General features: G+C 44.0%; 1 protein-coding gene across 2 annotated transcripts in view; it reads right to left on the reverse strand.

Annotated features, from left to right (window-relative positions):
* The window catches only part of HPSE (heparanase), a 32784-nt gene extending 9567 nt beyond the window's left edge, over positions 1-23217 (reverse strand). For both annotated transcript variants that reach the window (XM_075066114.1, XM_032800415.2), the window contains exons 1-11: positions 22997-23217; positions 18365-18510; positions 16205-16330; positions 15363-15536; positions 12920-13091; positions 11855-11902; positions 7550-7643; positions 6776-6882; positions 5439-5553; positions 1926-2044; positions 792-938 (exon numbers count right to left, since the gene is read on the reverse strand). In XM_075066114.1, the coding sequence (XP_074922215.1) occupies positions 792-938; positions 1926-2044; positions 5439-5553; positions 6776-6882; positions 7550-7643; positions 11855-11902; positions 12920-13091; positions 15363-15536; positions 16205-16330; positions 18365-18510; positions 22997-23166 (1418 nt within the window). In that variant the 5' untranslated portion in view covers positions 23167-23217. The remainder of the gene's footprint in view (positions 1-791; positions 939-1925; positions 2045-5438; positions 5554-6775; positions 6883-7549; positions 7644-11854; positions 11903-12919; positions 13092-15362; positions 15537-16204; positions 16331-18364; positions 18511-22996) is intronic.
* Positions 23218-25999: the final 2782 nt, after the last annotated feature.

The following is a 25999-nucleotide window of genomic DNA, read 5'->3' on the forward strand; positions in this document are numbered from 1 at the left end:
AGTGTACAGGATACTGGCAGCGTGCCTGCTAGATCTATTAAGCTGCCTGAAAGCTACATGTATTTATGTATATGATATATATATACACACACACACACACACACACACACTTACGTGGGGTAACTAAGGAAAACTGAAAAGTAGACTTTTTGTTGTTAAACTGTTTACAATCACAAGCTGGGTGGAGAACGTACTTTGAAAAGCACAGATAAACTTCTGTTTCTCTTGAAACTGTTAATACACGACACCCAAAGAGGTGCACTCAGACCAGATGATCACAGTGGTCCCTTCTGACCTTAGAATCTAAGGATGCAGATCCTGACCATTTTTGTGTTAGCGATATTAATAGGAGGTGTTAAACACGGAAGGCCTGGTTCTAATTTTAATAAAACCAGTGTAAATTAAGAGTAACTCCCCTGAAATCGCTGCAGTTAAACCTGTGTTCAAAATCGGTTTGAGATTAGAATCAAGCCTAAAATACTGACCCTGGATACAGGCAGCCTTTTTGATCAATACGTTTTTGTGATGGTCCATCACTTCCATGTTCCATATTAAATGCAGAAACAGATCATCAATAATAGTCATTACATGTCTGCAGAGCTACCATATCAACAACATTTATAAACAGTTCCTGGTTTTAGGAGACCAAACGTTATAAGTGAGCACTTACAAAAAACTAAAACATCAAAGTAATTATTTATCCTAAAAAATTGAAGATAGAGACCTGTTTTTATAGCTCATCTACATGATAGTGAGAGTACAATTTACAATAAAAGAAAATGGATTCTCACCTGGAAAGTATGTGCTGTTCCCCATGAGGTAATAAAAGGTATTCATCTATATGTTTATTAGATAAGTTATGGGGCAACTGCACGTGTTTGGTGACATTATAGAGGTTTAAAAGAAACAGAGTAACATCCCCTTCTTTGTACATTGAGCTGAAAGGGAAGAGAAAGGCACATTAGCAATCACATATTAAAAATAAGTGATAGTATTTGAAAGGAGCTGTATTCACAATTGGGCAGATCACGTTCCCTCTTCACCAGAACAATTGTGGTTTCTCTGCCCAGGAGAGCATGAATGGCAAAATTCCATGTGTGTGTCTGTGCCCCCAGTACACGATGAACTGCTCACAACATCCCAGAATGCAGGGAGACATGCGATGGGCTGCTGCATCTGCAGCTATGTCTACCCCACCAGCCCCAGTGCCTTAGCCACTAAGGAAGCAACATGGATGGCAAGAAGATGAGGTACAAGGTTGCACCTGCAAGTACACTGCTCTCATTTCCTTAGAATTAGTTCTATGGCAGGTAAGAAGACTCCTCCCAGAGCCCCTCACAAGAGGCAGGATATTGGACTGGATGGACCCAATGGTGGTGGTATTTTTTTGTAGTACAGTACCATCCAAAAGTACCAGCTGAGATAAGGGCCCCATTGTGCTAGGCACTGTACACGCACAGTGAGAAGCAGCCCCTGCCCCAGAGAGTTAGACCAAAGGGCTGGGGGCGGGGGGAAGAAATATCTCGATTTTACAGATGGGGAACTGAGGCACAGTGAAATGTGGTGACTTCCCAAAGTCACACACGATGTCTGAAGCAGAGCAAAGAATAAAACTCAGATTTCCTGAGTCCCAGCCCAGGACTTTAACCTCAATACCATCTATACCTTCTCATATAATTCACTATAGCAATTCCTATGGACCTAGTTGTTGAAAGTTTCATAAGAGACTCCTGAATGTTTTTCTAGAACTCCCCTCCCCATTCTAGGTGTTACACTGTGTAACTGCAGATCAATTGCGGGGCCTGATCCACAGCCCTGTTTAGCCTGTCAGAATGTTTCCATTGGTTACAATAGGCTCATTGTGCATTAAGGCCTCTGTTTTTACTGTATTCAGTTGTTCCTGGCTGTTGTATTTAAATGCTTACTTGTGGTTATTCGTGCAATGAAGGTACACTCGAAGCTTCTTCGGATCTGCTCCCTTCAGGCCAACTTTCAGTACCTTGGTGCCAACCAGTTTTTTGTACAGCAGAGAAAGCCAATAATCCTGTGTTGCATATAAAACAAAACATGTTTCCATACGGCAAACAAGGTATTTTAGGTAAGAGGGAAATTACACTCAGGCACTAGACTACAATATCACCATACTCTGTGTCAGGGGTATCCAAAATGTTACCCTAACAAGGTCCCAATGATAACTAGCCAGGAGCTTGAGGGCCACATCCAATATGCATGTACCAGGGCAGGCTGCAGCCTCTCATTTTTAATACCTAAGTGCAGACTCCTGAAACCACTAGATCCACCATCCAATGATGGATATTGAGCCACGTTGGGCTCACAGGCTCCAGTGGCTGCACCTCCCACCCTCCAATAAATTGCAGAACTTGGCAAGCCACACACGGTATGTTCTGATTGTACATTCACTCTGCTACCACCATCAAGTTGTTGGGAGTGTGAATACCCTCATGCAGATGATATATAATGACTAAAAACCTGGTGACTGCATCTGCTAGTGCAGCTTAGAGCTAACGCAGTATATGGTGAGTGACTTTTTTGTTTAATTAACAGAGTCGCTTTTCTGCTATCTTGGTGCTTTTCCTTTTATTTTCTCTTTTGTAATGTCTTTCATATCAAATTAGTTCAAATTCACAACAAATAACGTGACAAAGAAAAATCCTGTTATCGATTTGCTGAGTGTAGAAGGTACATTTAGAGCTATTTTGCTCTCCTCTCTTCATAGGGGGATAATAGGAGTCCTTCATGTGGGAGATGCAGATCTTGATCCTGCACAATGGTAAGCACCTTCTGCAGAGTGTTGAGCGCCCTAACTTTCAACTGAAATCAACAGGAGCTGAGCTGCCCTCAGTACTTCATGGGGATGGACCCTCAATTAGCTCTAACCGTGCCTGGTTTGAACAGCTCTTCTCCAATAAAGCAGTTTTATAAATATCAGGAGATCAATTCTGAACTCGTACACAATCGAGAGAGTCAGGAGTAACTCCACTGAAGTCACTGTAATTATCCTAATGCAAAAATGCTGTAAGATCAGGATCAGGGACCCATGTATTTAAATTGCTGCACTATTCCTTTTTCTAACTTGGTTTGTTTTTTTAAGAGGAGATAGCATACACTGCAACTCACTTTCTGCTAGATTAGCTCTGTAGTTCTAATGCCAGGGAAAACATGGACTTTAGATAAGCTTGGTAGATATGTCTTGGAAAACACATAGGGAAAAGACAAGTTCCATTTTAGCAAACTCGTTTCTTTCCCCATAACCATATGTATAAGGACCATATGGAGGCTGACTGGTTCCAAAATAAGCCTGTTATTTTTAAATTTCCTCTGGTTCATGAAAGATATTTGCCCTGCAGAACGAAGGCTGCTGTATAGAAAAAGATCTAAATTTTCAGATGAGTGATTCACCAGCAAACCCAGAGAACTGGCTTTATTTACAATCATATACATTTCCCACTATCTGCTCTAGATGACTTCTATTTTAGATTAAGGAAAACAAGAATGACAAATACTAACTCTTAAATCCCCCCACAGCCCTGCCTCCTGGGGACATCTTACAATGAGCAGGATACATAAAACAGCATCATAGTTACATACACCAGTTTCCATTATAAGCCCTTTTTTCACGAATTTATAGCAGCCACAACTTGGAAACAGATAAGCGTGGGGAAGGTAGGAAAGAAGGATGGGAACTGTTACTCATCCCCATAGCCATGTATAATCGCAATTAGCACTAATGAGAGTTCTACACTCATAGAAAGAGAGTAGAACCTATAGTTAATCCAAATAAATCTGGATCCCTGTGTTATAAGGAAATGAATAAGTGTATTGGTTTCTGTTGCTTTTTTATCTCAATGATTATGACTAACAGCTTTGTTCTTAAAAATAACATTCTTATGCTATTAGTTCAAAACAAATAATTAAGTTGAAACATCTCAAATCATTAACATTTGAAAATCATTTACCACTCATTAGAGAAACCTCCGAACCAAAGCATGGACTCCTCAGAAGACTTGGGGAAGTTTGTATCTAGATCAGAACATTGTGGCTCAGGTCTGTCTTTGCTGCTCAAGCACATAATTTTCCCCCTATTTTTCTTTACCTATTGTTTTCTTAGACTGCACGTGATCCATATTCAGAACTTAATTGATTTTAGATACGTGGATACTGTGAGAGAATGTAACCCTTTGATCACACCTACATGCTAGTGTAATAATTTTTGTACAAAGCATGTCTTGTACGGTATCATTTGAAAACTCATGATTTGCTGGTCAGTACAGTCCTGATAAAATGTGTGTGGCAATGCTGTCAGTAAAGTTATAAGAGTTCCTTCTATGATGTTATTAACACATGTTCCAAACCCCACAGCCCTGCCCAAACAGAACTTGGCAAACAGGTCTGTCCTAAATAAAGGAAGGTATGCTCTGCTTAATTTGCATTTAAATAGTAAACAGAGTCATCAGGCAGGAAGGGAAACAAAGGAAGCTCAAACAGGTGAGAAAAAACCGGCACAGAACATCCTTCCACACTGACTTTTTGTCTCCCATGCTCAGCTGGGAATGTTTTTCAAGAGAGGGATTGAAACTATAAAAAGGAGGGACAAACACCCCAAGGCACCCCTCTCTCTTTCCCTGCTTATCGCATTCACTGTACCTGAATGGACAAAGGAAGTAATCGTTGGACTCTGGGGAGGGTTTCGTCCTACAGTTTGGTCAGTAAGACTGCAGTAAATATGTGGTAAGAAATGTTGCTTGAATCTGATATAGTTTGTTAAATTAGGTGTTAGTCTTTATTTTTCTTGTACCCATTTCTGACTTTTATACCTTATTGTACTCACTTAAAATTTCTCTTTTTGTAGTTAATAAACTTGTTTTATTGGTTTATCTAATCCAGTGTGTTTAAATTGAAGTGGCTGAGTAACTCCATTTGGGGTGACAAGTTGGGGGCATATTATTCTCTTAAAGGAACAACCAACTTAATATAATTTGTACTGTCGAGGAGAGGGCTGGGCAGTGCAGGACATATATTTCCAAAGGGAAATCTGGGACTAGGGGTGTGTTGGGGTCACCCTACAGTATAACCAAGGCTAGAGAGAGCCAGAGCATAACCCAAGTGTGGCAGGCAGGCTGCAGTTACATACGGACACTCAGGGTGTGGCCTGCATGCTGGAAGGCTGGTTGTGAGCGGCCTAGGTGGGAGCTACTTCAGTAAGGCATCGTAAGGCACTCAAGGCTGCAGGGCAGGAGTGACACACCTGCTCATTAGTCTAGATTGTACCCTGGTATGTCACAGGCATGTATATGTCAGTCTCTTTAGGGAGGGAAAAATAGCTGGCATCTCTCTCCACATCAGGTTTAACCAGAATACAAACAGACACAGACACAATATGTATGATTATTATTAAGGCAATGTTATTGTATACGCACAGGCAAAGGTTCAAAATTTGCATCCACCAGGTGATAGGTTCCTGCTCCATAGAACACTTGTCGCATCACCACATCAATACCCATTCTGGCTGACAGTCCTAGTTTGTCCAACCACCTGCCAGAGAACAGGAGACAAAAAAAGAAAAAAAAATGTTTGCATTACCATCGCCAAAATAAACAGGGAAAAAACTGCTCATCTAAACTATGTTACATGCCATCTCAGCTGCCTTGTACATTAAACAAGAATTAAAATCAAATGATAATACTAAGCACAAAAACCCCATGAAACTCAATCAAAATACAGAAATGGCAGGAGTGTCCTTGAAAATCCATTTCACATTCCATCTGACTAGCTGTCTGAGTCTACTGTGCTGTTTCCTTAAACTCTCTTGTCACCATCTTCGTCTTGAGTAAAGAGCAGCAGCCTATGGAGATGAAAAGGCTCAGCGTGTGATTGTGTCCTGAACAGAAGCAATAAGTTTCAGATGGAGCTTCACATGAAGAGATCATCTTGTGCTCTAGCTTTTGACTTTCATTTGTAAAAATAGTTATCTAGATTTTTTGGTCGCTAAAACATGAACCAGACGTGAACCAATGCAGTCATGTCTGCCCGAGTCTGCAGACTGACTGAAATTAACTTCTGAGAAAAGCGTAAACATTGTCCTTTCATTTCTATGAAGCGTTAATGTTGAAATCCAGTGGCAACAATTTAAACATCTGTGTGGTGAGTTATTTCACTGTCAGCCAAAAAAAAGAAATACAGACAAACATATGGCGAAGATGTGCTCTGTCAGTCGCATCTTATTTTGCATCACAAGTGGAGGGTGCACCAGCTATGCATGAAACTAGGGATAATACCAGAACTTTTTTCCCTTGTATGATCGGTGTTAGTATGCTGAGACCTGTAGTTTCGCTGAGCCACACCTCCAAACTTACACATGAACCACTGACCCTACAGAATGCTATGATGGTTGTACTGCAGTCTATAGGCCACACTTATTTTGGCCACCCTTTCTATACAGTGTTAAAAGTCAAGCAAACATTCTCCTGGCCACTACTTAACATAAAATACCATGTCTTTGGCTAGATCCCTCACACAGGGAATGTTCTTGGATCAATGTTCTCTGTTCCTGGAGACTAACTGGCATGAGAGTGACCACCTCAGGTCTGCATGCAGAAGTGTTACGGGGCTCCAACGAAAGCCAGTCCTACTCAGAAGGAGAATGTTGCTGACATGCTGGGTATTTAATGGTGGTCGTTTAACTGGAGGAGTTCCTAAAAAACCCAGAGCCCTATAGAAAGAGAGAGTAACTTTAAAGGCATGCTGTTCTACTTACATAAAACCAGCAACATATGTATTAGACAGTCTGGGAGCTCCACCTCCATAGGCTGAACTTGTTTCTCCTAGCCACACCTTTTTACCAGGTACAGTTCCATCAACAATCTAGAGAATGTTGCATCATTAAGATAAAGACAGGAAAGTAAGTACATATATGGATCTGCCTAAATAGTCACAAATTATGCACTTTAGAACAGATCTCTAGAGAGATCATACGACTTTCAGGGCCTCTTAATATGACTATATTTAATGAGCCAAGGCTCCATAAGAGTTCTGATGAAAAGGAGTAGAGGAAAGAAAAAACCTCTTTTTTATATTAAACTCACATATATTAAAGAATAGATTCCCAAATCTAAATTAATCAGGACCAGATTCTGCAACCCTTACACACAGTATCTTACTATGTAAGTAGTCTTGTTGAAATCAGCAGGAGTACTCTGGGAATAAGATACTACTTAGTGTGAGTAAGGGGGCAGATTCTAGCCATAAATTTCATCTCTGGGGCTGATGGCATGAACAAATAACTATCAGTTCATTTTCATGGTTTATAATATGTTAAACCTTCTGCTTAGTAGATACCTCATATTAAAATATCTTCCTTGAGATCAAAGATTGTTAGCACTGACAATATTTGTTATATTATTTACAATGAGTACAGCATCTGAATATTGAGATTCTTTAGATGTATCGCTAGCCAAGAATTTCTATTCTGGTTTTTATAGGCCCATCATCACGGTAGCTGAGTGTACAGACAATTTAACATAACATGTACCTGAAGAACATCTTTTACTGCTGTAATAAAGGTATCCAGCATTTCAGGACTCAAGAAATCCTCTCTGGTAGCGATTCGTCCATTTACGTAGTAACTGAAAGATTAAGAGACATCCCAACCAAGCAAAACTAAATGACACAGCCAAAGTTACAAAACGTGATTTAAAGAACTTTGTTATTCATCTCACTGCTGTCTGTTCTTACAGATTTAACATCAATATTTTGCCCCTGCTATTCTTACATGATTTCAAGCAGGGATAAGCTCAGCCAGTAAAAAACCGATTTGCCTTCTCTTGTCTGGGCACATATGTGAGTTGCTGGCCACCATCGACTAAATCAGTATAAATCATAAAATTGTCAACAGCCTAACTTTTAAAAATCAAGATCCCAAATCATTAAATGTTTACTGATAAATAGATGTGTGGGGCCTTTATTACTCCTTTATGATGTATAACAGTGGTTTTCGACCTTTTTTCATTCGCAGACCCCTAAACATTTTTGAATGGAGCTGCGGACCCCTTTGGAAATCTTAGGCAGTCTGTAGACCCCCAGGAATCCACGGGCCACAGGTTGAAAACCACTGATGTACAAAGATAAACAGAAAAAATACTGCGGCTGTTATTTACATTAGGTCTGTCATGTTCCAACTTCCCACTTTTAGCTGGAGGACTTTGGTGGTAACATCCCAAAAGGCTACAGCTTTCCCTGTCATCCGCTGAAGGGGGCGAGGGATGTTAAGTCAGACTTGTCTTATGGGTTGGGAAAATCAACATCTCAGGTTTCAACCTGTTATGGTGTTACCATTTCAGTCCTCCTACGGCCATCCACCCACAAAAGATAGTCAAAGCCTGATTGTAATGGAGAATCAGAAAGGAAAGTATATCTGTGTGCAAGTGGAGGGAGTGGAATAGAAAGAACTTTGAGATCTCCTTTATACATTTATATAGACACGCTTTTCTTCTTGCTTTGTGGTTCACCTTTGGATGTACATGTAAAAAAAAACAAAAAAAACAAAAAACACAACACAACTCTGTCCCCTATTTCACTTAGTTGCCAATCCTGAGTTCAGCATTACTGTGTTTGACCTAAAAAAGCAGACATCAAAACCAGCTGGAAGTGCACAGAGTGCTACAAGTGTTTTGAGGACATCACTGCTACAGGGAAAGAGAAACTCAAGTGGACATTAAAAAATTTGATTTTTAACCTGAGATCACAAAACTAACACTGCCTTTCTTACAAATGGCTTCTCCCCATTCACACAGAACCTGAATATCTAGACCTAAAATATTCCAGCAACACTCCCAACTGTAGATGAGTTCTGTAGCAAAATCACTTTTCTACATTAGTTGCTGGTTCTATTATTAAGGCAGACTTGCTGCGTATAGTGAAATATTATTTGTCTATCTAATTAACTTAGTGGGTTCATTTATGTAGAGTTGTATTAATTAGTTTCTTTATTTTACAAACCTTAATCAAACAGAAATTTTTTAAAATGTATTTTAATTACATTTTAAAAATACATTACAGCTGTATAATATTATGTGATAATGACCTGGGATCTTGAACAATATAGATCCAAAGTCAGGAAAGCACCTCTATTCAGGAAAACACTTAAGCATGTTTTTAAGTCCCATTGGTGACAAAGAGATCTAAGAACATGCTTAAGGTTATGCACATTCTTAAGTGCTTTCCTAAATTAAGGTTCTATTTTATAAAGCTTTGCCCATATGTCAACACTTAAAAACAACATCACTAGAACACATACATGGAAATTGGCAATTCAGATAACATTTCTATGATTTACACACTGGGCTGGGTCCCAATCAGAGGCACACTGTCAAACGTGAATGGGAATTTAAGCGTGCAGCTGAAGTTGTATTAATGATAATTGCATGGGTAATTCTCAGAATGGAAGAAGTTCATCTTTAACCTGAAGGGGCTTTGTTTACACTAAACTTGAACAGGCAGAAGCAATGAAGAAAAATGCAGAATGTAAAGCACCAACTCATGTTGCCTAAGGCTCCTGGGACCATCCCTATTTACACACTGCACTGGTGGCATTAGTTTGCGCTCTTGGTGATGGTTTCTGGAATGTTCTCTAGACTAGCTTCTCTCTGACTGGGCTGAATTCTCAGTCGCACTCACACAGCGCCACTGACTATAATGAGGCAAACTGGTCCAACAGATAATATGGCTCAGTTCCAACACAGATCTCCTACCTACCGGGATGTTTAAAATGGCTGATGTGCTCCTTTTGTGGGAGGGCAGGCCAATCTGACCTGGTCACTAGGTCTTACTGTCTCTAATGACAGACCTCCCAGCTATTCTGTGGGATAGTCTCTGAGAGAACTCAACCTCCAAGCCTCTCCATAGCCTCAGCAACAACTGGACAGGAGCATCCTTCAGCACCCAGGGGACTCCAACTCATAGGCCCCAACAGTATTGACATGGGCCTTATCCTGAAGGATATGACTCTCTCCCTTCCTCTCTCTTTCAGACTTGGGGGGGAGGGATAGCTCAGTGGTTTGAGCATTGGCTTGCTAAACACAGGGTTGTGAGTTCAATCCTTGAGGGGGCCATTTGGATTTGGGCATTGGTCCTGCTTTGAGCAAGGGGTTGGACTAGATGATTTTCTGAGGTCCCTTCCAACCCTAATGATCTATGATTATTGTCTCTACTAGCCAAAGCCTGTGTGTCAGCCAAGGGGCAGCTGGATCATGCTTCCACTCAGGCAACAGATAAACTTCCTTGAATTGCAAATGGTGTTTTTGCAACAAACAGCGTCCATCTCTAACACTCCTCTCTCAACTGTTAAGTTATTTGCATAATTAGTTACCCTGTGGCATTACCCTCATTTCTGACATGGCTGTTTCATCTGGGACAGTTCCTTGTGCTGTTTAAAGTGAACTATTAGCTAGAAAGTGCAAATTACTAATCAATTTAAGACTCTCTCCTTCTCCTTTATGCCAACCAAGCCCCACTCACCTCCCAGTAGGAAAGTCTATTCAGTTACAAGTTCTGTAGCATTTGTGGAGTTTTGAAATAATCCAGGCTGCTGCTCAGTCTGCATATGTCAGAGGCTGTGCCTGTCCAAATGCTACATATGCAAAAGCCCACCGGACCTTGTCTGTTGGAACAACACCCTTTCCTGGTCAGAAAAACTGCTTAACTCCTTGCATTGCTTTGAAAAAATGTACCTGCTAGGACTTCTTGGCTCCATCTTAACACGATGGAAGTCTCTCCTTTGTGATCATTGCTCACATAAGCTTAGTAATCACATGGAGCCCTGTACACAGCCACAGGAAGTAGACTATTGGCTATCCTTACATTATAGAATGCTCAGGAATGCCACTGCATCTTTCCACCTTTACTGGAGCTGCATAGCCACTGACCTGGAGCGCCAAGAGGCCTGTTAGATAATCCTAACATTTTTAAAATCTCTTCTCTTGGTATATACTGTTTATTTAGAACAGGGAAAGGAGAAGTAAAATCATGGGGGAAACTCCGTGCATGGCATTGGAGAAGTCCTGGGATACATCAGCATGGTGGGACGGAGAAGAAATAGACTGGCATTTTGGAAAGAGACACAAAACTTCCATGCAGGAATTGTCAAAAGTCTGGTACCATACAGAATCCTTATCAACACCTAACAAGCAAACCTTATAAAAAATAAGAAAAAAAGTCACAATCTGTGTTTACAAATGTTGCCAATTAAATCTTTCGCTGATATTTTAGCACTAATAATTCACCTTCAACTACGTGCCACCCTGGCTTTTCAAACGCAAAGCCAAGAGACTTGCAGAATAACATTGTTGCAATAAGCTGTATTGCGGAATCATTCTGAAATATGAGAACCTTTTGATTAGTCAGTCTTTAACGTCCGATCCTGAAAAACCTGCTTACTACCATGATAACCTCCCATGTTCGTTTGGGTTGCAAGGTAGGGCCCTAAATGATTTCTTTTGTTGTTCTTTTTTATTAAAAGTAGGATATTGTTAACTCAGGGTTGGTGTAACATCATGCTGCCAGGCAGTGGGGACTGAACCTGGGTCTTTTGTTTCCAGGAGCCTGTGGCTCTACTGCATGAGTTAAGACCCCACTTTGTATGCAATTTCATCCACCTCTCTCTGCGGCCTACCCACCACTCGACGGGGACAGAGTTCCACAGCGAGTGGTTGTGTGTGTGAACAGCTGTTTCAACTGATGTTTTTCTACTTTTGCCATCACGGTATTTAAAATCAATAATGTTTCACAAAAATCTGTATCTATTAATACTATAGCAACCAAACAGATACTTAATACTTACTGATGCCAGGTAACAGAATCAATTACTTTCCCTCCTGATTTCAGGAAGCTGTCAACAAACAAAAAATACCTCCATTATTTTGTGGGGCTATGAGCACAAAAAAGAGTTGCAGAAAACTAATCCTGCCTCTGAGTGATCTTGAGCAAGTCACTCAACCTTTCTGAGCCTCAGTTTACCTCATCTGTAAAATGGGGTTAGTGGCATTTACCTACACCAGTGGACTGTTGAGGGTTATTTAATGTTTGTGCAATATTGAGATTCTCACATGAAAAACACTAGTTAAAACTTTTATTTAAACAGGATTTAGTGACTACAGCAGAAGTGGATTTGGGGCTTTTTGACTGGTATCAGAAGATGTACAAGAACCTAAAGCACAAGCTTTCCATTATATCAAATGCTGCAATCTCACTGATGCTTCACATGTTTTAGACATCCTAACCTAAATTTAAAAAATATTCATAATACCCTGCCCTACCTTCCTCCTTCCTTTGAGTTTTTAAAATTTGTTGAATGTATTATACTGAATTTATGCCAGTTATTTCTGGTAATATTTTACAGTACACTGGATGGACTGAAAAATAGTTTGTAAAAACAATAAATAATAAAGCAGTAAGAGACTGACACAGCATTTGTTGCTATATCATTGCTGAAAGGTGGGGACTCACTTTTCTGGTGCTGACTGAAAAGTGTGTGGGTTAGTGAGTTTCTGTCACCCTTTAGGGCCAGAGCTTCTGCCATAAATCAGAGTAGCTCCATTTATATCAGTAGAACTGAACCAATTTACACCAGCTGGGATTTAGCCCTTACTCTCTGGCAATGCAGTTATGATTTTAATCAGACTCCAACAGGCAGACAGTTGTTGGCTCTAGTTTTCCATAAAACTAAAATAGAATTAGTTCTCAATCAAATCTAATGTTTCAGCATCCTAACACCTTACGCATGTTCCAACTATGGAATCATCAGATCCCTTAAATTCTCAGACCTGTCTCCCACACATCTGCATTCTACGCTCAGAGTACTGCCTTCTCTCATCAAGCCTACGATGGCAGGTTTCTGCTTTGTTACCTCTTCAGCAACTTCTGAGTGTTTTTCCGTGGTTGACCAACATCAGGGCCATAAAGTTTTGAATTCTTGTAACTGCTGTAGTTTCTCAAAAGGTGATACAGGTGAATAAAGTCTTGCCCTAGTTGGGAACCATCAATATAGATGCCAGACTTCCTCCTGAAACTGTTTGGCTCTGAAAGAAACATACACACACACACAGACTGTTCCTCAGTAGTGTTACAGAACAAACATATGACTCATTCAAAATGTGCACAGCAGTAATAACCAACCAACTTACAGAAAGTTAACTATACAGTTGGGCAGTAAATAAGCTATGAAATAAGAGACGGGAGAGACTACCACCACCCCCTCCCAGGAAAGGATTGTTCCATATAGTCTGTTTTCCAGACCTCTATCCAAATTAGTTTGAATAAGTAACGATGATGATATTTTGCACCTCTGTAGCGCCTTTCATCTGTGGCTGACAAAGCACTTTACAAACAGTGAATTGATTTAAAACAATTCAAGTGGTAGGTCTTCCACTGCTTCTCTGAGCCATGATTAAGATCTCACCCTTTCCCCCATAAAACACGCCCTCATTTGGATTTTTATCAAAGAACCGTTCCTGAAAATTTTTCATTGTAGAAATTAATGGCCATTGCCATGTGGTAGTAAATATTTCCAGTCTTATCTTGCTCTCTCTCCCATTACCTGGCCTGCTACGCTTCTCTTCTCAGCCCCGGAGAACCTCCCCACATCTTCTGTTATTAGAGGCTTCTTTTGCTGTGTATCACTACTTGTCTCCCTCTTGTCACCTGAATCCAGAGTCTCTTCTCCTGTTCCTTCCTAGTATAGCCTACTGCTAACCAACCCATTCCCAAACCCAGTATACAAATGCTCTTTCCTTCTACTGCATTACCAGAAATCCCCTCCCACTGAGCCAGTGCCCCCTGGTCACTGTTGCTGACACCCTGCTTTTCCTGACCCCAGCACAGCAAATTACAGGGAGCATTCTCCCACTGTAGCTCCCTAATGGATTGCAGTTATTGATGCTCAGGATAAGAACGTAAGTGCTGCCATCCTGGGTCAGACCAATGGTCTATCTAGCCCAGTATCGTGTCTCCAACAGTGGCTAGTACCATTATGAATCTATATGGCTTCAACTGCCACAAAGTGTTATCTGGATATCCCAAAATTGAGATTCATCCCATCTCTAGCTGTGGAACAATCTGACAACTATTAAAATTCCATCTTTTAGTTAATTTTAATAATGGAGATATCCTATCTCCTAGAACTGGAAGGGACCTTGAAAGGTCATCAAATCCAGCCCCCTGCCTTCACTAGCACGACGAAGTACTTTACTGATCAGTTCGCAAAACAGTATGAGATGCAGGCACAAAAATCTCCCATTGGCTGCAGAAACCCTGTCAAACAAGAGTTTTCTGCAATTTTGCAGCCATGGAATGTACAAAATACTGTGGCCCCTTTTTGATCCAAGCAGCTACTCAGGGTTCAGGGTCCTGGGGATGTTTCAGTTGTGAGCAGAAATTGGTGAGTGGGATATTTTCTTTAATGCGATCTTGTTTATTTACAAGGAACATACAAGTCCTGCTTCTCTGAATGCAGGAGGAACCAATAACAAAAGGAGCAGTGTCTTAGCTTACAGTCCCAAGGCTCTTTACTCAGACTCAAAAGCCCTCTAGCTTTCGCTAGGGTCACACTGTGTCACCGGCTACAGCTTGGTTTTCGCCTCTGCCTCCCTCTCTGTTCTGTCCCCCCTTTCTGTGAATTCCCACTTCCTTCAAAACACACTCCCCTACCCAAATACTCAGCAAAAGCACTCAGGTCTGGTAAACACTACAGAGTTAGGTCGACCCAAGACATCTTATATGTCAACCTAACTATGGAAGCGTCTACACTTAAATTTTGCTCCTGCCGACGTAACTGCCCCACTACGCCAACATCACTCTGCCTCCATGAGCAGCATACAGTCAAGGTCAATGTAGTTAGGTCGACGCAGTGTCAGTGTAGACACTGCACTGCTTATGTCAAATGTTACTGGCTTTCAGGAGTCATTGCACAATGCCTGACACTGACAGTACAATCGATACAAGTGCTCCTGGTGAAGACGTGCACCTCTGACACAAGGAGCAAAGCACAGACATGCACAAGCAATGTAATTACTGCAGTGACTGTATGCCAATGTAAGCAAGGTTGACTTAATTTTGTAGTGTAGACATGGCTTCAGTCCAAACTCCCAGGCAGATTCACAACCTCTTTGTGTCTCAGGTGAAGGGGGCTTCTGATTAACTCTTCTTTGTGTTAAATGCCGGGTGAGCTCACATCAAATCTCAGAGATTTGTGATCGATATAGTCACCAGTACCTCTCAGCATAATAATATCTACTATGATTACCCTAACACTAACACACACACACCCCACACCTCTCACACTCTGCACTTACCATTCCCAAGTTCCCAAGACATGTTGTAATGCTGGGAAGCACAATAATCCAAGAGCAACTGAGCATTTGAACTATCCCACTGCAAGCCACCTTTTCGAAGTAAGGCATTAAGGCCAAAGATCAGATCCAGCTTTGAACACTTTGCAAAGCTATACAGAATGTCCACTGTACTTTCTGTAAGAAGAAAGGAGGGGGGGGAATGAATTATTTTCTTCAAAGTTCTGAAGTGCCTCTTGACTTAGAACAAATATACAGCCTACTCATTGTGGTGATCATTCATTTTATTAGTGCTGAAGATGTATGAAGCATGTACAGCCCCACTGATTTTACAGTCTCAAGGCCTTATCCTGTAAGATGCTGAGCATCCTCTCAACTCCCATTGCAACTGACAAATATTAAATCAGAAAACACACACTAGTGGTAACATTTTCAGTCACACCTCAGTGGCAAACTTTCAAATTTGTTGTAGCCACATTGGTCAATGGATACTAGAGAGACAAGGTGGGTGAGGTAATACCTTTTATTGAACCACCTCTGTTGGTGAGAGAGAGAAACTTTCAAGTTCACATAGCACTCCAGACCTGAAGGAGAGCTCTGTGTGACTCGAAACTTTGTCTCTCTCACCAACAGAAGTTGTTCCAATAAAAAAGTATTACCTCACCCACCTTATCTATTCAAACTTTCAAAGGCATTTAGGAGCCCAATGGTCAAAGTCTCTTTTGAAAATGGGACTTGTGTGCTTTTGAAAATTGTGAACTCAAAGGAGGTTTGCAGCCTCCTAGTTGCAAGTCAGAGCACAAGAATGACCTTCCAGTTAACAGGTATTGTCACAAACATCTTACTTGTAATGGTAGTGTTTTTGTATTTTTTCCAGTACTGTTCCTTAAGGAGTATCTTCTCCTGGATGGGCCATTGAGATAGCAGTAGCTCCTCCACAGCAGTAGGAATAGCTCTTACTCCACAAATACCTATAGGCCAAAAAAACCCCACATGTCATAACAATAAACATTTCATAGTATTGTGCTTAGGTTACAATAAATGGAGGACTGTATCCCACACAAGTTTGTACAGAGCTGCTCATTCATGCATTTCTGTAGGCTGAATCCTCCTGCTGAGTTCAATACATTAAACATTAGAAAGGAGAATGACTGGGTTGATATTTCCACCTTCTAAAATCAAATAAAGCCAGTTCATAATTTTCAACATCTAAAAATATTTAGCATTTACAGTGACGGCACTAACCATGTTTCTGCTGGTTTTAAGATTTTTGCCCGTTCTAACAAAAGTATTCCCATTACAGGACAGCACTTAAATATGTGCAAAGCACATCTTTTCTTTAAGACATTTAGAGTGGGGACTGACTGACTGTGTTGGAATATGGTGAGTTTGGATTATGGGTGGCTATATTTTGGTAGATTGTTTAGTTATTACTGGAGGCAGTTCTCTGAGTTATCATGCTAATGTCTTTAAAGTTTGTATGCAAAGCAACTAGACAGACAATGTACCATTTGAATAAAGAACCACAGTGCAGGAAGATGGCAAGCTCAGCAGCTCTCATTGTGCAAAACAGGAAAAACTCATTTCCTGGTTAAGGCAGTGAGAACTGCTGATCTCATTACAAGAGTGGTGAGAAAAAGGTCTTGGCAGAAGTTCTGGAAATGTTAAGTTTGTTCTTCAGGCAACATTTTTTAAAAAAATGACTGAACCGATAAACCACACACCAACACTGTCGGACAGTAAACTGAGGAGGATGTACGTTCATAAGCACCTCAAGAGAGCAGGACAACGTACAAGAAATATTTCAGTTTAACACTACCCACTAGTACCACTGTACAGATTGCTTTGTCAAGGCTTTTTATCAGTAAAACCAACTTTAGAAAGGTATAAATTCTCAGTGAAGTTCATTAGATGCTAAAACTTGGCATACGCAAGCCATCTGTCTAGAAGCAAAGTGTGGAATTTAAAAAAAAAACCACACTATTTAAATATAAGGGAGGGATTTTCTAGAGCATTCAATGTTATCCTTACTCTGCTCCCCTTAAAGTTAGTGGGAGTAAACCATGGAACATCTAGTGAGTCACTGCCCCCTAAGATCCTTCTCCAGAAGGACAACCTTGGTTCATTTCATGTCACTGGAAGCTGACAGAGTGGATGACAAACCTGGACACTGATCTTTAAAGTTGCTTTTCAAGTTGCCCTAAGAAAGAAGACAACCATGGTCTCAATGAGAGTGGAAATAAGCCAAAACTGAGTGCTTTTGCAAATCCTCCGCAAGAAGGTAAAGCAGAATAATCTCCTCTCTTCCACCTAATTATTTTTGTCAGTTAGTGCTTTATTTTTAGGATGTAGCTGAAATTTCCCAGCTCCTGTTGGTGAAAGCAGAGGCTGGGAACGCTGTTCTGATGACAGCATATGGAACAGCAACGCAGTAAAAAGGTGGATTTCCCAATTGTTGGGTAGGGATTCTGCCTGTAAAGTGACCGGTTTTCCACCCTGCATCTCAATTGTTGGTTTTTGTACTCTGGTACCAGTCAGAACGCATTAGGCTCTGAGCACACAAACAGGCCCTGCTAGAGTTCATAATGTAAAGAAACCCAAGGAGACAGCTGATGGGGCAAGGGAGACAGGCAGCCTGTGAAGTACTGGGGCAGTGGTAAGAGAAGAGACAGAGCAGAATGGAAGGGGTGGGAGGGAAGATGCTTCTAAAGACCCATGCAGAGAAGAATCTTCTAAACAGCCCTCGGCCACTAAGTTGGAGGCTTCACTTAGTGGTACCTCTAAGGCAGACTCCACTCAACTGTGCTGTCCTCACCCAGCAGCTAGGAGCTAGTCCTCCAGAACATGGGACATGCCTGTGAACCTCAGGCGAGTCTACTGACATGTAAGCATGGAGTGGAATGCTTTGCCCTGTATTTACTGTATCTGCAGCATACTTTAAAGCACATTTTAATCAATTTAAATCAAAGACATGTTCATGGTTAACATGTTGCCATCTGTTTTACCTTGATTCTCCTGTGGTTCCCAAAAGTCTCTCTCGTCTAAAGTTGAATCCTTCTCTGGATCAAAGATCAGGAAGTCGGTTCTGGTGCCACCAAATCTCAAGAAGCCTGGAGTCAAACCTCTTGCTAAGGTGCGCAGTTTGGGAGAACTGCAGAAGGGAGTATTGAGAAATGGAACAAACATTTTCATCACAGTCAAGCGCACCATAATTAGTTGTAGAGATGAGTCTGAACATCAGAAACATTCAAATCCAGATGCAAATTTTGCAGCATGTGGCCTGAGGGGGTGTGGGGATTGCAGGAATTCCCCTCCCTTTCCTCTCTTTATACCTCCCCTTAACCATGTCACTCTTTGCCTCCTATTACACCCAGAGGCTGAGTGTGTTACCTCCAGCACTCTCAGATCCATACCTCAATCCCCTGCATCATATAGCAGGGCTGCCATTAGATCATAGGATTGGCAGATTTCTGATTAAGTCATCAATGATTTTGTAAGTCAGGCAGCTGTTCTCCAGGGAAAGTCCTCACTTCTGATGAAAATGGTCAATGATACAACTGAGAGTATCCTTTGCAAATGAAGGATTTTTTCTATTTTGTTGTGGTTTTCCCCACCTTCCCTCTCTAAAAATTCCAACAACTGGAAGAGATGACAGAGCTTAAATGTCATGTTTGAATGCTGGGGGGAATATATGTACCCATGCTTCTCTCCTTCTGAAATAAGGAAACATTGCAACCAGCAGTTTGGAGTGCACCAGGGCCTTATCTACATAAGAAAGTTCCACTGGTTTAACTTAAAATTGGTTTTAAATTTTGATTCCTAATTGACCTAAGCAACACTGATGCCAGTGACTCTTAAACCAAAAACAGAGTCCACACAGGGGCTAGCATCAATTTAACTTAGATTAAAAAAATCTATTTAAATTAAACTGGTCTACACAGAGAGATTGCCCAAGTTCTCAGCTGGAGTAACGTGAAGGGAACATGCTCTGTGAGCCCAGCCACTGCAAAGGAAAAGACAAGACTGCTCCTCTTCAGTCTGACCTTGTGGCAGAGGCAACAATGTTCCACTTCACCGATGCTATCTCTGTTATGGAACAACTGTTCAGGAGATTATCAGCCGCCAATTACTTCCTCTTTGTGGCAGAGCCTGAATCATGAACTCTGATAGACATTTTTCATTCCACTTTCACTTTGCTGTTGAATGTCAGAGAGGTTAGAAATGCACTAGGCAGGTTGAAGATAACTTCCCCTTCCCCCACCCCCACTTGCTGCTGGGTGCATTTTCAGTAGAAAAAGGGTGACTGGATGAGCAAGTGGCTCCCAGCCAGATGTGGGCAAACTACGGCCCATGGGCCTGATCTGACCCGCCAACTGTTTTAAGCCAGCCCTCGAGCTTCCTCTGGGGAGCAGGGTCTGGGGCTTGCCCCGCTCCGGCGCTCCAGCTGGGGAGCAGGGTCAGAGGCCGCTCCACGTGACTCCCAGAAGCAGCAGCATGGTCCCCCTTCCGGCTCCTAAATGTAGGGGCAGCAGGGCAGTCCTTACCCATATGCAAGCTACGCAGCTGTGTGCTCCAGCAGTCAGCCCAATCCCCCGGCTGGCTGAGCTGGCCAGGAAAGCTGCCCCCGCTCCTGCCCACTCCATCCATTTCTCATAGCCCCCGCCCCTGCTCTGCCCCACCTCTTCCCACCCCTGCTCCATCCCAGCCCCACCCTCACTCCACCCCTTCCCCTGAGCTACGTCCTCGGGGACTGCAGCAGGGGTCAGGCATGCCCTGCACTCACTGGGCAGTGGAGCAACCAGGCCCCAGCCCGCTCCATGGGCTCCTAGCCATGCCACCGGTGAGTGCTGGGGGCGGTTCCCCCCTGCCCCCCAAGTCCCAAGGCTGGGAGCCAGGGGAGCAGAGTGGGCTGGGGCTGCATCACTCCACCTCCTGCTACCCCGTGAGTGTGGGGTTGGGCTCACCCTGCACTCACTAGATGGCAGGAAGTGGAGCGACCTGGCCCCAACCCATTCTGCTGGCTTGTGCTGGGGGGCAGGCCCCCCCAGAGGCCTGGGAACACAACCCCTGCAGAGGCCTGGGGCCAGCCTCCCCCCACAGAGGGGCTGCGTAGGGCACCACAATGTCTAGGGATGGCCCTTAGGGGCATCCAGGGGTCTCCGCTCTGCACCCTGCTTCAAGCACTGCCCCCACAGCTTCCATTGGCCAGGAACTGCAGCCAATGGGAGCTGCAGGGGCAGTGCCTGTAGATGGGGCAGCGTGCAGAGCTGCCTGGGCACGGCTCTGTGTAGGAGCTGGAGTGGGGACATGCTCACTGCTTCCGAGAGCTGCTTGAGGTAAATTCCGCCCGGAGCCTGCACCTCTGAGCCTCTCCCATGCCCCAACTCCCTGCCCCAGCCCTGATCCTGCCCTCTGAACCCCTCGATCCCAACCCAGAGCACGCTCTGGTACCCCAAACCCCTCAGCCCCACCCCAGAGCCCACACCTCCAGCTGAACTCTGCACCCCCTCCCCACATCCAAACCCCTCCCCCAGCCCTGATCCCCCTCCCACCCTCCAAACCCCTCAGTCCTAGCCCAGAACACCCTCCTATGCCCAAACTCCTCATCTCCAGCCCCACCTAAGAGCCCTCACCCCCTCCTGCACCCCAACCCTAATTTCATAAGTGTTCATAGCCCGCCATACAATTTCCATACCCAGATGTGCCCCTTGGGCCAAAAAGTTTGCCCACTCCTGCTCCAGGCTCTTATTCCCAGAGCTCAGGCAGTGGAAGAGAAGGGCAGATTTTCTTTGCGGCTAGCTAGAAGGAAGACTCCCACATGATGGGAGACCATCTCCAGTAGCCAAGCAACAGGAGGGATCCCAAAAAATTACAAGGCCCAAGCCGAGAGAGAAGAAAGTGTTTAACAAGTCAAACATTAACACTTTAATCCTCTACACCTCTGTGAGATGACAGTAAAACTGAGACCTGGCAAAGGAAAATGCAACAGAGGGGCAAGGAGAAAAGAAAAAGAAAAAGAAAAAAAGAGTGAGGCAGGGTGAGGGGAGAGAAAGGGAAACACATGAATGGGGACTAAGAGTAAGGGGATGTAGAGAACAGAAGCAAGACAAGCAGGTTGAATGCAGCTGCAGGAAAGAGGAAGTCAAAAAATGAGGAAAGAGACAAAAGGGATAGAAAACAGGTGGTAAAAAAGAAAAGATTTGTGGACACAAGAGAAGTAAAAGTGGGGGGGGGGAGAGAAAAGACATGGAGAATCAAAACAGAAAGGAAACAGGAGAGAGGAAAAACTCTGGTGAAGATTAAACATGAGTTGGTTTCTTTGATGTATTTCCTTAAAAGGGCGGCAGATGAGGGAGGACTGCATTTTCCAGCAGGTGCAGATTCAGCCTCAGGCAGTGACAGAGCCTCCTCCGTTTGTTTTACTCCACTTTAAGCAAAAGAGATAAGTGGGAGGAGAGTCCAAAACTACACCAGGATTGGGAGATCAGCTCACTTCATGACCCTGCTCAGTGGAGGAGCTAGAAGGCTGTGAGTTCAGGAGCCCCTCCATCACTGAAAGACTCTGCTTCCTCTGTGTTGTGGTGTTTGGCCCCCATCTGACCCTTGGTAGCTGTACTGCTCACCTCTCCTGGGATTACACCTGTGCTCCTGTCACTGCACCTCAGCCCTACCTTTTTCTCCACTCAGTTCTCCTGCTCTCTTTAACTCAGTTTAAAAAAATCCTGCGGATTTTGTGCTGATGAAAGCTGTTGCAGTTACAGCCCTGCAGAACAAAGCACCTTGTTTATCCTCAAACCAAGTACAGCATGGGCAGTTGTCCTGTGAACTCCCTCCACCCGGCCTTCCTGCCAATGGGTATGTCTGCACTGCAACCACACACCTATGACTGGCCCGTGTCAGCTGACTCAGGCCCATGGGGCTCAGGCTGGGAGGCTATAAAACTGCAGGGTAGAGGTCCTGGTCCAGAAGACCCCATAAGTGTCCTGGTATAAAGAGCGGAGCCTGAACTGACACAGGGCCTCATCCTTCTTTTTCATTCAGCAAGCGGACAGGCTTTCCTGCCCCAGGGTACCCCAAGCCTCGCGGAAGGGTTGGGAAAACGGAAGGGTAGTAGGGCCCCACAGGTGACCTCTGCTAAGCTTTTAGCAGGTGGGTAGGAACCTCTGTTGTTTTTCACATGTTTCCTCTGGAATGTTATTACACTACGAATAAAGGCGCTTGCTTAGAGGGAGCTGGGCGGCAGCCGGTGACTGCTGGCACCCCGCTGTTCCTAGCCCTGGGAGAGAAAGCACAACACAGCACAGGCACTGGCCATTGGGCAGACCAGGGCTACTACAGGGTAAGGCAGGGAGCTGGGCAGCCTGTCAGTCCCTGGCCGCGGAGAGCAGGGCAGGATCCCCTGGACACCTGGCTGGGAGGGACTCCCTGGGGGTGGGGGTGAGGGTGGCAGGATTTGGGAGGCTGTTTGGCCCTGGGGTGCGGGGGGAAGAACGGACTCTAGCTACCCTCTGACTTCGCCGGGCTGGCGGCTGCAGAAGCGGAGGGTCACAGCCCCCTCCCCCCCGTCTTTTAACGGAGAGGGGAGGCAGCCGCGGGGTGACCCGGGGTGAGGGGCGCAGGACGGGCCGGTCACTTACCCCAGGATGGGGATGAACCTGGGGTCCGCGGCCAGGTTGGCATCGATGGTGAGGGAGAGGAAAGCCGGGCTCACCTCCTGCACCGGCTCGCCGCGCAGCTCGGCGCTCAGCACCGCCACCGCGGAGCCCGCCGCCGCCTCCCCGGCCAGCAGCAGCAGCCAGAGCAGCATCCTCGCCCTGCTGGCTGCTGGCTCCAGCTGCTGCCTCCGCCGTCCGGCACAGCTCCCTGGCCGCGGCACAGCCCCCAGCCCTCCCACTAGCGGCCGGGCGGAGCCGAACCACGCCCCTGCCGGGGGAAGGCTGGGCAGGGAGCCCCCACGTGGCGCTCCCGGCCGCAGCACTCGTGGCGTAAGCAGCTCTCTGCACCCCGGGCCCGCCTGCACATATGCGTTGCAAACGGGATTGATCCGGGCTAGTGTTTCTCCACAGCTGTTCGGACCCTGCCCACCAGTACCATTGTGCCTAGCCCATATGGCCCGAGCGCTGCCCTGAGCAAGCCAGGCCTCTTCCCGTCCTTCATCTCACAAGGAAGTTCTTGGACCAAAGACCTTTTGAAATAAGCCGTGGTTCGCACCTGCCCCTGCGCTCCAGGAATGCAACCCTTCTTGGAGCAAAGGCAGGAAATCGGCAGGCCTCGGGCTGGCACAAGCCTTCACATGTTCCTAGTCAGCAACAGAGCAAGACCCAGCAGAGCAAACTAACACATGTGTTGTGACAGCCGGTATCAAATCCAATGCTCTCCCCGCACAAGATCCTTAATGGCTCTCCTGTCTTCCCTGGTATGGATACACCGCGCAGGAGTGAGACACCCCGTTCTGAATATCTGCCAGAGTAATTCACATTCGAGTAGTTGAATGGAATGTGGTAAGGGTTACCTAATGAATGAATCAGTGGAGTACAGGACAATTATTATAGCAAACACTAAATTAAAGTCATTAGTACAGGTACAGAAGAGGCTACTATTTGAGTTTAGTTATGTCTTGTCAGTGTTTGTTTCCAGATCTACCCTTTGCCTTGCTGTGGAAGTGCTCACAAAACAGATTCTTTGTACTCTTGCCAGCACTGTTCTCTATATTTCCCTACCTCACCTAGTCACACTATTTACCTTCCAGCTGAGCTGAGTGATTGTCACATTGCACATTGAATCCAAATGTTGTGGACTTTGGCTATGCAAGTCCAGGGCTCCATTGTACTTTTAGTAGCCCACAAAAGCTTGATGTTGAAGGCTGCCGGACTCAAGTGATAGGGCTCATTATAACAATTTACTGTACTTGTCATTTTCAACTTGCTTTGCAAACTTCTTAATGTTCACAACTGGGAGACAGGTCTGGTGGCACTAGCCCCTTTTTCTAGATGGAGAAAAAAAAATCAGCAGAGAGCATGTGATTTGCCCAAGGTTACAGGCATCATGTCAACCAGAACTAGACCTCCCCAGTGCCTTCAGCCTAGTCCCATTCTCAGTTCTCTTCTCATTTCCCCAGAGGAACCCATGACTGTATGAGAGGTATTTCATTTCTTGGAAGGGGTAATCATGGTATTGCATAGTCAAAGCATTTCACGCTATTGGTCCTGTGGTCATTACAATCAACTCTATTTCTTAAAGCTAGTGTGGGGTAAAGATAAAACATTCTAGGAAATTAAATAGGGCTCAGAGGAAGTGCAGACTTATCCAGGGAAACGAGGTGGACCATTCTGACCGCAGCTAATTCTGTTTCTTGTAAGCTGAAAATGTATCATGCAAAGCCAGAAAAAGGCCTGTATATTAAGGAACTTAAAAGAGTAAAGATTTTCAACCCATGAGAAAGTCAGGAAATTCCAGTGGCCTTTCCCACACAGTATTAACTGAGTCACACTGAACTGTATTAGAACACACTGTCCTATTTGACAGTTTAGCGGCTGACTGCGTACTGTAGTGTATTCCTGCACAGAAAGCTTTGGTAAGGTGAAACTCAGATTGTAGAACTATAGCTCGTATTTATTTATTCCCCCCCAAACAAGGATTAGAAACCCAGAAACGGTCAAGGTTGCATTTTCAAAAGAGCCCCCCCAATTACCTTAACACTGCCGCAGATGCCAGCTGGCCATCGTCCCTTCATCAACAGGGTACTGAACATGTGCACAACAAAATATTGGTTTTCTAACTAATTTAATTCACAGATTGTCAATATCAAATAACCTTCACACGTTGCATAGGAGTGCTCCAACTTCACAATTTGAGCATTGAGGGGTCTATACATTTGAATGACATAATTGGCTGGCATATGTAAACATAAGATCTGAAGATCCTTCAACACCTCATAGGACTGAGCCCTTAATGAAGAGCAGAGAATGACTATTCACACTGTTATTTGTCTGATCAATAGGCAGAAGGACAGTGTGATTAACTTCAGGGGGTCCCGAACTTTTTACTAATGTGACCTACCAGCTGCATTTAATCTTTTATGGGGATCACAATTACCTATGTACTGTGTGTATTTAACTACTATTTTCTATGTTTTAAATCCAGTAAATGTGCAATGGCAATATTGATTTTGTATTATCTTCATAAAAAGATTACAGTATTGGATACACTGCTCCCTCCGCCTGATGCCCAAGCCCAGTGGAAGTGAGAGTGCAGGGTAAGGTGTGAAGTGACCCACAGCTAGACTCTTCCCACAACCCACCTTTGGAGAAAGAAGTGTAGTGGAAAGAGCACTGAACCAGGACTGGAAGACCTAAGTTCTATTCCCAGTGCTGCCACTACCCTGCCATGTGAACTTGGGCAGGTTATTTCACTTCTCTCTGCTTTGGTTTCCCTTACCACGCATTGTCTGTCTGGACCGTAAGCAATTGGAGTCAGGCATATTTTTTAATGCTTAGCACAATGGGTCCCAGGATTTGGTAGGAAATATGCACGTGCTACTATAGTGCAAATAATTGAGTAAAAGCAGCACTGTCACTACATGGTTCTGGTTAAAGTTTGTGTCATCGCTGATACTTCAGACTCTGAGATGGATATGAGCC

This window comes from Chelonoidis abingdonii, chromosome 5 (genome assembly GCF_003597395.2).
Source record: "Chelonoidis abingdonii isolate Lonesome George chromosome 5, CheloAbing_2.0, whole genome shotgun sequence".
NCBI lineage: Eukaryota > Metazoa > Chordata > Testudines > Testudinidae > Chelonoidis > Chelonoidis abingdonii.